General features: G+C 43.7%; 1 protein-coding gene across 2 annotated transcripts in view; it reads right to left on the bottom strand.

Moving 5' to 3' along the window:
• Positions 1-12221, bottom strand: part of MTX3 (metaxin 3) — a 43127-nt gene that overhangs the window by 9464 nt on the left and 21442 nt on the right. The window contains exons 4-8 of one of the 2 annotated variants that reach the window (XM_066602833.1): positions 9230-9322; positions 8149-8331; positions 2873-2949; positions 1403-1560; positions 588-676 (exon numbers count right to left, since the gene is read on the bottom strand). In XM_066602833.1, the coding sequence (XP_066458930.1) occupies positions 588-676; positions 1403-1560; positions 2873-2949; positions 8149-8331; positions 9230-9322 (600 nt within the window). The remainder of the gene's footprint in view (positions 1-587; positions 677-1402; positions 1561-2872; positions 2950-8148; positions 8332-9229; positions 9323-12221) is intronic. The other variant, XM_066602832.1, reaches the window with a different exon arrangement.

Below are 12221 nucleotides of genomic sequence, written 5' to 3'. Positions count from 1 at the left end.
CTGACGAGCCAGTAGCAGTTGATGAGGAGCTCCTGGTGGCACAGTGAAATTGGCTCTCATTAGACACTACAGGCAAGAATCAATGTTGGTATGTGGGAATACCTGAATCTTTGACAAGTGTAAGGACAGCAGGAGTGATGTGTTCACCCCATACATAGATCCAGGTGGGACTTCTGCAAGGCTGAGCTCCCCGATCTCTGTATATCCCTTTAGTTCAAGTGCCTGGAAATGTGCATATGAGCCTCATGCACTAAAATATGGAGAGCCCCGTGGCCTTCCTCCCCTTTGTATGGGGTTGACCAGTGACAAATTTTAAAATATACAAAAAGGTAATCAGTGGCAGAGTGGACTTTTTTCTGCCAAAGCCTGTGAACACATAACCATTAAGAATACCCCCAACACCGGTCCTATTTACTTGCAAAGACACAATCTTACAAAGAGACTTCTGTAAAATGATGTTCAGTAGTGGAGGCTTGTTTAACATTGGTCATACATTTCCAAGTTCGCCAACCAAGAGTTTTACATGTAAGGAATTCTGGTAGGAAATTGGTTACATGAAGTATAGATAGAAGAAAGCAAATTATAACCTTTTCTATTAGGTTGGACTCCTTATTTACTAGCTGTGTGAGTTTCTGCAAGTTTGCATCTATTGCTTCCTGGCCTGCAGGAGAGGTTCCTAGACAGAGCAAGGAGATGGAGAGGAGAAAACGTGTGATAGACAGGATTAGTATGTACAGCAAAAAAGTAAAGCAATGTTAAAGAAGAAAGTGTACCAGGAAAGTTCATAAGAAATGCAAAGTTTTGACTGCATACTATCAAATCACTTTCTTAACTTTCATCTGCGTACTAGGTGTGGTCTTGACATTCAAGTGTAAATCTTAATATTCAGCTTCTGCCCAGTAATGGCTCTTTACAACCTATGGTATCTATACCATGACAACTATCGTCATTGTGTCTAAAGTTAAAAATTAAGCAATTTTGCAAATAGTCGCCAATAAAAATATTGCACCGTTCTACAGATCTGACATGTATATATGTCTCTCCATGTCTACAGACTAACTCCATGTAGTCTGATTCTGCAACCATACTCCCATCTATCCAGTAGCAGTAGACATGGCTAATACTCCTTTGTACATTCTCCTATGGGGGAAAATTTAAATTCTGCTTGAGTTGTTTTTACCCCAGGCATCATGTGCAGCCTAGAAGAGGACGGCAAAGGCATCTGCAGAACAGTGGCCTTCAGGTAGTCCCGTTTTTACAAAAACAGAGCAGCATAAGTATTGGCAAAATCTAAATTCTCAGTTTTTCCTAGGTTTAAACATTAAAGAGAAAGCTTAAAAAAAACTAGAAATTCCACTTTGACTTATTTTACAACCCAAGCACTTTACAGGCACCTTCATACCTTCAGCATGCTCCGTGAAATAGAGACAGAGAATGTGGTCACAGAAGTCACACAAGTTGGGAAGCTGCTTTAAATGTTCTTGTAGCTGAACCTTGAGTAGACGTGCTTTATAGAGGGGGGCAAGAAAACCAAAAACAAAGGCATCTAGGGTTGTAGGCCTGCAATAAAATATGTGAGTTATTTTGATACCCTAGAACAGCAGAAACAAAGTGTTTCCTACAAAGAGACCTGGTCCTACAGCGTTTCTTTCTACTGTAACCATGTGTAGCTAAAATATGCGGAATTGAAGAAAGGGGGGGGGGGGGGTTTGCGCTTTACCCCTAAATTAAGCATACATTTTTAGGAAAGCAGATTCAATAGAAGTAGTCTTGTGCCTTGTATCTCTCATTCCCACAACCCTCCAAACATGTAAACACTCCCTGAAAGCTTACCCATTTCAACTATCCTATAACTGGGCCTTAAAGGGGTTCTCATTTAAAAAAAATAAATAAATAAAAAACCTGCACTTACCTATTGCTCCCCAGTCAGTCTTCTTACCAGACCTTCACCCCGCCAATCTTCTCCTGGCTCCTCCAGTCCCCCGGGTCACCTCACCGCAAGCCGACCGGATCCTCCTCGTCTTGTGATGAAGCGTACATTGCCGGCATTCTGCTACTGCAGGTCAATGTACCCAGTCACTAGCAGGGAATGCTGAATGCTCAGCAGCTTGCTTTAACGCGACTGAAACACTAGCAGCGAGATATCGCGCATGCGCGCTAATGCAGGCTGGCAATGTCTCTGCATTTCCTGCTAGGCAGTGAACACTACGAACTGCAGCTAATGGATGCTCCAAAACAAGAAGAGGATCCGGCCGGCTAGAAAGGATGTGACCCGGGAGCCAGCAGAAGATAGGAGAGTAGAAGATGCGGTAAGATGGCTGAGGGGGAGGAATAGGTAAGTATTGTTTTTTTTCTTCTTCTAATGACAAAAAACCCTCTAAGAGTCCCCTACCCAGTATCCCAATACCAGCTCTGTCATTTTTAGAGCAGATAACTCTGATTCCTTATAGACTGTAAGCTCACATGGGCAGGGCTCCTACCTGATGCTTCTTACAAAACATTTTCACTTGCTCAAGTCATAGGAATGGTACCATGCTGGCCTCTCCCTGCTGGGACCACCGAGTTTGTGTAAAGGGAGAGCGCAATCACTCTAGAAGTTGCAGAGAGGTCCCCACAAATGGAAACGCTGTCCAGACCGGATCTTCAGAGTATATTTATTCGGAAATGCTGCAGCGTTCCAGAATATGACATATCTGTCCAGGGTTCATGCTGCCTGCGGTTTGGGCAGCATGAAACTGGAGACCAGTTCCTTTTAAAACTGTACTAGTGAAATTATATCCAGAATGTGATTGGCCGTTATTGACAATTCATCCACTGTTCTTTGTGCTAGCTTTTACATACTGTTTAGGTCTGTCTCTTTTCTACAACTCACGTATCTCCAAAAAAGAACTGTGATGTTCCGAGTCTGTTGGAAAGGAGATTCAGACATTCCTTGGCATCTTTATAGATCTGTAAAAATAAACAGAACCTGTATGAATCGACAAAAACTCATAGAAAAATTCCCAAATAAACCAATTACTGAAAAATATAAACAACTCTTGCTCTGGTATTTATTTAAAAAAAAATAATTCACCTAAAAAAAGAGAAAATCAGGACATAAATCTAAATTATTCCCACAAAAGGTAATGCCCTCTAACCAAATACATGTTGTATATTATGTGCTGTACATAACCTCTTAAACGACCTCATAATTTGAGGATAGGTGCTACATTTTAGAGTGAACCTGCTCAGTGGCGTAGGAAGGTGGGTGCGGCAGGTGCGGGAAGCCCCGGGTGCTATCACTGAGGGGAGTGACAGCTCAGCTGTGGTCCTGCCCGCCGTCTGGAGTTAGAGCCTGAGGATGCCTCATCCTGCAGTGGCTTCAGAATTCCCCTTACTCACTCGTGCACCCATTGTATGCACCCCCCCCCCCTTTTCAGTCTGTAGATCTTCATCTGCCCCCTCTGCTATAGAGGGCTGTGTCCTCCACCCCGACTCCTGGCAGCCCAGTAGCGGCCAGCAGCCGCGGGCAGCGCCATGCTCTGGAGGACTGTTATCGCCGTACATGTACTGCCAGGCGGCTGAAGGACCTGCGTGACATCATGGTGGGGGAGGAGTCACTGGGGAGCAGCCGTCTGCAAGAAGAAGAGCGGGCTGACAGCTGACTAAAGGCATTCCATGGATGTGACAGGTTCTCCTGGCCTCTTTGCTTGCACAGCTCATCCCGACTTCCAGGTAGAGTGAGCAGGTGGAGGGCACAGGAGAGTATAACTTTTTTTTGTTTTACATTTCTGCAAAAATGTCTTCTCCTTCACCGGCCCCAGGAACAGACCAGCCCACCAGGAATTGGTTGATTGGCCAGTCTGCCCCCGTTTACTGCTGTGTGACAGGATTCTACTGTGTAAGAGCTCTGAGTCACATATCTACAGTAGAGCTCTTTTTTTCGTTTTGCTGCGGGATCCTGAAGCAATCGCCCGCTCCGGATCCTGCAGTGCAAATACAACCGTGGGCATTGAACCTCACTGTTTACAATAGCGACCATAGGCCATTGCAGGCCGGGAAACAAGTGTCTGTCGCCTGGTTGCCACGGCAACTCATTGGCCCTCTGCGATTACATTGCGGATGCAGGCTGAACATTTGTCTTTTTTCAGCCTAGTATACTATGTTACAGTTGGAGCACGCTCCCTCTGTGAACCCTTTCCATGCCGCAATATGGCATGTAAGGTGTTCTAGAGCGGGGAATCGCTGTTCTCATCAATAGCGAGTCTGCACTATCCACAGAACACACGTTTACGCCTTGTTGCGTTAAGTGCCCCCCAACCATGACATTATGCCACAAAAGAAAGTTTAAGGGATTAAAGAGACTGTCACCATGTTTTTGCAGTCCTCACCATAAAGGTAATGCCCGTCACTGATTAGACATATGTCTGCTGTGTGCATCTCTGCAGTAGTTTTGGAGAAACTTGTATTTATATTAGTATCAGCCAGACACAGAACTAATCCTGCATATTCATGAGCTGCAGGATGGCCACACCCGCCCTGCCCTCCAACCAATGATTGGCTGCTTTCTCTCCATGCACAGTAATAGGCAGACAGCTGGAAGGCAGGGTGGGTGTAGTTAGCCTGCAGCTCATGAACATGCAGGACTACCCTTCAGTAGTCCTCTATGCATGTGCGGCTACTGATAAAGGCCACATTTTTTTTACAAACTCCTGCATAGATCCACACAGCAGACATATCACCATCATCAGTGACAGTGTGACTACCTGGTGCTGCCATCAGAGAGGTGCAAAAATAATGGTAACAATCTCTTTAAGGCCTGCTCACAGCAAGGCTTAGCACACAAAGATGAAAATCACCGATCAGTATATAGTAAAAGCAATTAAGTGATTGCAAGTTCAAGTCCCCTATAGGTGCTAATTAAAAATGTAAGAAAAGAGGTTTAACCCCTTAAAGGGGTTCTGACATCAAAAAAAAAAAAAATTGTACTCACCTTGCCTGGCCCGATCGCCAGGCATGTCCCCTCCAGCCGGCATCTTCTTCTGTGCCTTTAAAGCAGAGCAGGAGCGGTCAAAAAGACCACTTCCTGCTCTGGTCCATCCGTCAGGCACTTCCGAGGTGAACGGACGGACCGCACAGTGCTTGCTGTGGGCGGCCCGTCCGTCCTGCTGAACTCCGGAGTGCTGCGCATGCGCAGTGGAGACGCAGCCCGTCCTGACTCCTGTCAGAGGGCACCTCTCCACTGCGCATGCGCGCGATCCCGGAGCGGCGTGGCTTGTGCAGACAGAAGAGGAGGAACAGCACCTGCTGGGAGATGACCCCCCCCCCCCCCCCCGATGTCAACAACAGAAGAACAGGTAAGTGTTATCTTTTTATGCTTTAGCAGCCATTAAACTATGGGTTCACTGGGTCCATTAGGCAGACCAGGGAACAATGGCTGCTAAAGCATAAAAACATTATTTGTGTCAGGACCCCTTTAAGGATGCGGCCCTGGCCCCCCACCCCACCCCCCACCCCTTTTTCGTTTTTCCTCTCCTTTAAGAAAATCGTAACACCTTTATTTATCCATCGACGTCGCTGTATGAGGGCTTGTTTTTTGGAAGATGAGTTATATTTTTCAATGGTGCTATTTAATATACCACATAATTATTGAAAAACTTTAAAAAAATTCTAAGTGGAGTAAAATGAAAAAAATTAAAAAGTGAAATTCCACCATCTTTCGGTGCGGCTTGTTATCTACAGCGCACAAACTGCAACTAAAATGACATGACAACTTTACTCTATGGGTCAGTAATGATTACTACGATACTAAACTTATATAGTTTTTTTTCAAAGATTTAATTTCTTTAAATGATTTTCTGCCGCTATCTTCTGAGCACAATAACTTATTTTTCTGTCGACATAGTTGTGCAAGGGCTCATTTTTTGCACGATGTACCATTTTGGAATACGTACGACTTTTTGGTCACCTTTTATTGCAGTTTTTCCTGGAGACAGTGACCAAAAAAAAAAAAAAAAGCACATTTTTGGTGCCATTTTTTTTACATCATACTGTGATCAGGCAGGCATTCCATCAAGCCACCCCATGGAGATGGCATAATAGGCATTTTGCCATGACAGCCCTGGGGCCTTTTAGAAGGCCCCAGCTGACATGACGCACGAATGGCTCCCTGCGAACCCATCACTGTGGGCCATACAAGGGGTGGGGTTAATATGTTATTAACCCCTTTATAAAATAAAAAAGTTAAACCTTTTCCCACAATAAAACAAATTGTTTATGAAAAGTATGAACTATTAAAATATTGCACTATTTATGTCGCATGGTAGGCACTATAAAGGAGAAAAAATAAAAATCATGTGCTCCCCAAAAATTTAATTTAAAAAAGTGTCAGAAAAAAAAAAAAAGATAAGTATCCCAAAAATTGTACTAAAAAAAAACAAAAAAAAAAAAAAAACAAACAACTCAAAGCTTGGCCCACAAAAAATGAGCAGTCACACAGTCTAATTGACAACACAATAAATTCACTTTTGGCAAGTCAGTTCATCTAATTACGCCACAACTCTAATCATTGGCATATTAGCCCGAGATGTAACGGCATGCCGAGTTTTGCAGTAAAATAACTCCTTCTGGGGGCTGTAATTTTTTCCCTCACAAAGTATATATAAACCACCCAGCAACAAATGTACTGTATGGTTAAATGGGAGTATATCTTCCAACAATTCCTGCCAATAAGCAAATACTTGTCCTGACCACTAAAATATTTCAAGTTGCTCTGTGCTATTGTCTTTGGATCCAGAAAGTGGAAAACTTGGTTGTGATTATATTTCTAGCAAACCATAGCTGCAGAGGGACATGATAAACCACGGTAGATCTTCACAGTAACATGTCGAATACGCCTTATCAGAAATACATAGTGAACCGTTAAACATTAACAGTGAAAAAACGACTACAATACATTACAAATATCAATACATATGTTAATGCAGGTGGATGGTGTCGCAACGCTGAATCAGGAGGGATACAATGTAGCAGAAGGAGAACTAAAAATATCTAAGAACAGAGTAATGCAAGTAAATAATGCTATAACAAGTCAGCAATTAACTCGCACCTTTAAATAACCCAGCAAGATATAGTCAAGGCAAACTAGATCTTAACAATATTTTGTACACATTACTGAATAAGGAAGAACAGTATCAATGTTGTACAGAGATCAGTATTGGTGAACAGAAATGCACTTCTTGCAACAAAACACCCAGCTTGTCTGTAAAGTGTTACCACTCTTTAGCAATACACTTTGTTGGAAACTAAAGGCTCAAAACTCAAATGTAAAAGTCTCTATAATGTAGGCTCGCGTCCCAGCATCCCTATCTCAGCCTATAACCGCAAGCAATGGAGGTTTAGTACACGGTCCAAGTACTCTAGCATGGCATCTCACTACATATCAGGCATGTTACTTAAGTCACGTCCTTATTGGTGTGTACACCTAGTAGTTGGATTGAGGCCGGCCTCACTTACAGTTCTGTTGTATGGGAGTCCCCACTACTACCGTCTCAGGCTCGTCCAAGTCAAGAGTGCCACTCCACAATGCTGTTCTCATTTCCTTGTCGCGATCAGCTTATCACACCAGGTTGTGCCTGCAACATAGCTACTTTGTCTCCCTTTGAAGCAGGCAGCCTCCGGCTCCTCAGTCCGGCACCAGCTATCCTCTCCAAGCAGTCCCTTCTCAGTCTCTGAGCTCCGCTGCTGCACCTCTGCAGACTACGAGGTCCCTCTTAGCAGCTCTGCAGGAGAACCTCAGCTCACTAACACAGTCCCTACACTCTTCAATGCACAACAAAAACTGCCTTATATAATTATGACTAGTGTTACACTTTACATGGTCACTATAAGAAACTATAGGTTAGACTTTTCAGATGCTGTAGCACCAATTGGATTACTCGCACAACAAGGAGCTGGCTCATGTCCCTTCAGCTCCTGTCTAAATTGCTCAATTGAGTAGGAGGAGCATAATTCGAGGGCAGTCTTGGAAAGCCGACGGGAGTTGAAGGGGCTCAACATACAGAAGGCACCATGGCCCTTTTCACTCTCATGATTGGAAGGCATAGGTCAGTGACCCTGTAAGAAAACGGGAGGCTACAAGAATATGTTAAAGTAACAGTGTGCAATTACCTGTGCTTCCACTTCATTCATGCTGTATAGCGGTGGCTGCCCCTTGGTCACAAGAATTCTATTCAAAGCTTCTCTAGACATCTTTCCGGGCAAGTAAAATCTCAGAGGAAAAGGAATCCGTGAAGCATACCAGGGGCGCGTCACACTGGAATAATTGTCAGAATCCACCCAAAACGTATGCACCTGGGACATAAATACAGAAGGCTAGTAAGTACAAAGAAACCTGCTTTCATATGGGTGGTCAAACACTTTCACCCAATCCACAGTACTCATGAAAAGTATGACGTTTTTAAAATAATCTTAAATTGACCCTCTTGTTTTGGTACAAGATTCTGTCCAAGGCATGAAGGGAATATATCGCTGCACTTTAGCGTCGCCTCCATCCCACTGCACCAGTTCTACTCCTGTTATTTTGCGGCCAAGGTGGCTACCGCTAAATCACATGAGAAGTGCTAAGCAATTACAGAGCAGTTCTAAATTATTAGTAGTCTAACACTACTAGTATACTCGTGTTAAGGCAGCAGGAATGCAGTGCTAAGCTCTCGCTGACGACCTGAAGGTTGCAAGTTCAATCCCCGCTTGGTTTAGGTAGCCAACTCAAGGTCAACTCAGCCTTCCATCCTTCCGAGGCTGGTAAAATGAGTACCCAGCTTGGTGGTGGGGTAATAAATAATAAATAAATTACCTGAAAGCGCTGCGGAATAAGTTGGAGCTATACAAATAAGATTTTTTAAAGTTTTTATGGGTTATTCGGTAATATAAAAGATAACAGACTTCTTGGCCCCTTGAAAAAGAGAGTAGAAACAGTGGGATGTGAATTTCAATGGCAAGTAATATATTCCCTTCCACCCTCCAACCCAGAGACAGAATTTTGACCAGAAACTGGGGATGGTGGGGTGTTGCTTTAAACTGGTTATATACCTTACATAGTTCATGGCTAGTGGCAACCACCTCCTTAGACTCAGTCTTGTTGGATCTTGAAAACTACATGAAGTAAAACTCATGAAGTATCAATCACAGCAAACAATGGCTGGTATGAAGTCTTTAGATATTGGTGTAGAAAGTATAAGTAAATACTTACTATTGCAGGAAGCAGCCTCTCCTCAAGTAGGGCAATGTATGCCAGGGTGTCGGATCCCTCTCTCGCCGACAACACATAATCGGCGTTATATTTCTGCAAAGACGTGAAATAAAATATTCAGACATGAAACGTGCGCAATGATTCAAATAGCCAGCAAAATGATATATTCCCTTTCTAGATGGTGGTCCCCAGCCAGATCTGAATACACAGCGAGGTTCCTGGTGCAAGAGGCCCAATCACTCAACTTTATTCCGATCTAGTCTATACCTCCCCCCTCCCCATGCGGTGAGATCGGAAGAGCTGTGTGGGTGTCATGGCAGCCGGGGTCCTTCTGAAAGGCCCCAGGGCTGTCATGGCAGAATGCCTATCAAGATAGGCTGCCTGCCAGAATGCAGTATGATGGAATACTATAGCATTACATCATACTACAGGAGCGATCAAAGCATCACTGGTTGTGATCCCCTAGGAGGACTGAAAGAAAAAGTAAAAATAAGAATAACGTTTCATTAATTATTTTAAAAAAAACAAAAAAAAACAAAACAATAAAACATCTAAATAAAACAAAAATACATATTTGGTATCGCTACATCCGTAAGAGTCCAATCTATCAAAGTAATGCATTATTTACCACGCGCAGTGAACGTCGTCTGAAAAAAAGAAAACAAAAAAGCCAGAAATGCGCTTTTTTGGTCACCCTTTTGCCATGAAAAAAATTAATAAAAAGCGATCAAAAAGTCCTATGTATTCCAAAATGGTACCAACAGAAAAGACAGGACATAACGCAGAAAATGAGCCATCACACAACAGAAAATTTTAAAAGTTATTGTGCGCAGAAAATGGAGAAAGAAAATAATTTTTAAAAATTAAATATCTTAAAAAAAATATATATAAGTAGTACAGCAAAAAAAAAAAAAAAAAAAAAAAAATTATACAACTTCGGTATTGTAGTCATCTTACTGACCCATAGAATAAAGTTATCGGGTCATTTTTCTTGCAGTTAGTGCGCCGTAGAAAGAAGACGCACTGAAAGATGGCGAAATGTTTTTTTTTCCATTTCTCTCCACTTAGTGTTTTTTTTTTTTTTTTTAAGTTTTTCAGTACATAATAATATAATAATAATAATCTTTATTTGTATAGCGCCAACATATTCCGCAGCGCTTACATAGACAGGGGGAATACAGAAAGACAAAATACAAACATTACAGAACCACGGTTACATATAGTAATCAGTTGATGGAAACAATAGGGGTGAGGGTCCTGCTCCAACGAGCTTACATACTCCAAGTAATGGGGTGATACAGAGGGTAAAGGGGCTGGAGATGTGCACAGTATGGCGAGGTGGAGAGTGAGCGATGCTATACACATAGACAATGGTCAGACATTTAGCCGTGTGACGGCAGAAACGGTGTGACTGCAGGAGCGGTTTATGATGGCTAGCAGGGATTGCAGTCAGTAGGTCAGGGAGCATGTTATCAGGCGGAGTACAGAGAGGTTTGTTTAGGGAATGCGGTATGCCTCCCTGAAGAGGTGCGTTTTTAGAGCACGCCTGAAGTTCTGCGAGTCCTGGATTGCTCGGGTAGCCTTTGGTAGTGCGTTCCAGAGGACCGGTGCTGCTCTGGAGAAGTCTTGGAGGCGGGAATGAGAAGTTCGAATTAAAGGGGCGCTCAGTCTGGTTTCATTAGCAGAGCGGAGAGCCCGGGCTGGTTGATGGATTGAGATGAGGGAGGCGATATAGGGTGGCGCTGTACTGTGGAGGGCTTTGTGGATGAAGGTAGCGAGTTTGAATTGAATTCTGTATTTAACGGGCAGCCAGTGCAGTGACCGGCACAGGACAGAGGCGTCCGAGTAGCGGCTGGACAGGAATATGAGCCTGGCTGCTGCATTCAGGATGGATTGGAGAGGGTAGAGTCTGGTACAGGGGAGGCCGATCAGCAACGAGTTGCAATAATCGAGCCGGGAGTGGATGAGGGCGACAATAAGCGTTTTTAACGTCTCCACAGTGAGAAAAGAGCGGATTCTTGCGATGTTCTTGAGGTGCAGCTGACATGTTCGGGCCAGAGATTGGATGTAGGGGGCAAAAGAGAGATCAGAGTCAAATATGACCCCAAGGCAGCGGGCGTGTTGTCTAGGAGTTATGGTGGCGCCACACACTGAGATGGAGATGTCAGGATGAGGTCGGTTAGTGGAGGGTGGAAATACCAGTAAGTCAGTTTTAGAGAGGTTTAGTTTTAGGTAGAGAGAGGACATGGTGTTAGAGACAGCGGACAGACAGTTAGTGATGTTTTGGAGGAAGGGTGCAGAGATGTCACGGGCAGAGGTGTATAGCTGGGTGTCATCAGCGTACAGGTGGTATTTGAGGCCAAAACTCCTGATGGTTTGTCCAATAGGGGCTGTGTAGATAGAGAAGAGAAGGGGGCCAAGGACCGAGCCCTGGGGGACCCCAACAGCAAGGGGAAGAGGAGGGGAGGTAGAGCCAGCAAAGGAGACACTGAAAGAGCGGTCAGATAGGTAAGAGGAGAACCAGGAGAGGGCAGTGTCCTTTAGGCCAATGGAGCGTAGCATACTGAGGAGGAGTTTGTGGTCAACAGTGTCAAACGCTGCAGAAAGGTCAAGGAGGATCAGTAGGGAGTAATCGCCCCTCGATTTGGCTGACAGTAGGTCATTGGATACCCTAGTAAGGGCAGTTTCTGTCGAGTGTTGAGGTCGGAAGCCAGACTGTAGGGGGTCTAGGAGAGAGTTCTCTGATAAATAGCTTACAAGGCGGGAGTAAACATTATATGGTACATTAAATAGAACCATTGAAAAATACAACTTGTCGCGCAAAAAACAAGCTCCCATAGAGCTACGTCTATGGATAAATAAAGGAGTTACGATTTTTTAAAAGGGGAGGAAAAAACGAAAATGGAAAAAAAAGCAAAAAAAAGTATAGTCACTAAGGGGTTAAATACTATATTTTTAAAAGGCACGACACAAATTAATGAACGTATTCAAT

Source organism: Eleutherodactylus coqui, chromosome 5 (genome assembly GCF_035609145.1).
Source record: "Eleutherodactylus coqui strain aEleCoq1 chromosome 5, aEleCoq1.hap1, whole genome shotgun sequence".
Lineage (NCBI taxonomy): Eukaryota > Metazoa > Chordata > Amphibia > Anura > Eleutherodactylidae > Eleutherodactylus > Eleutherodactylus coqui.
The sequence above is the reverse complement of the archived record's forward strand: the minus strand, read 5'-3'. Positions and strand labels throughout refer to the sequence as shown.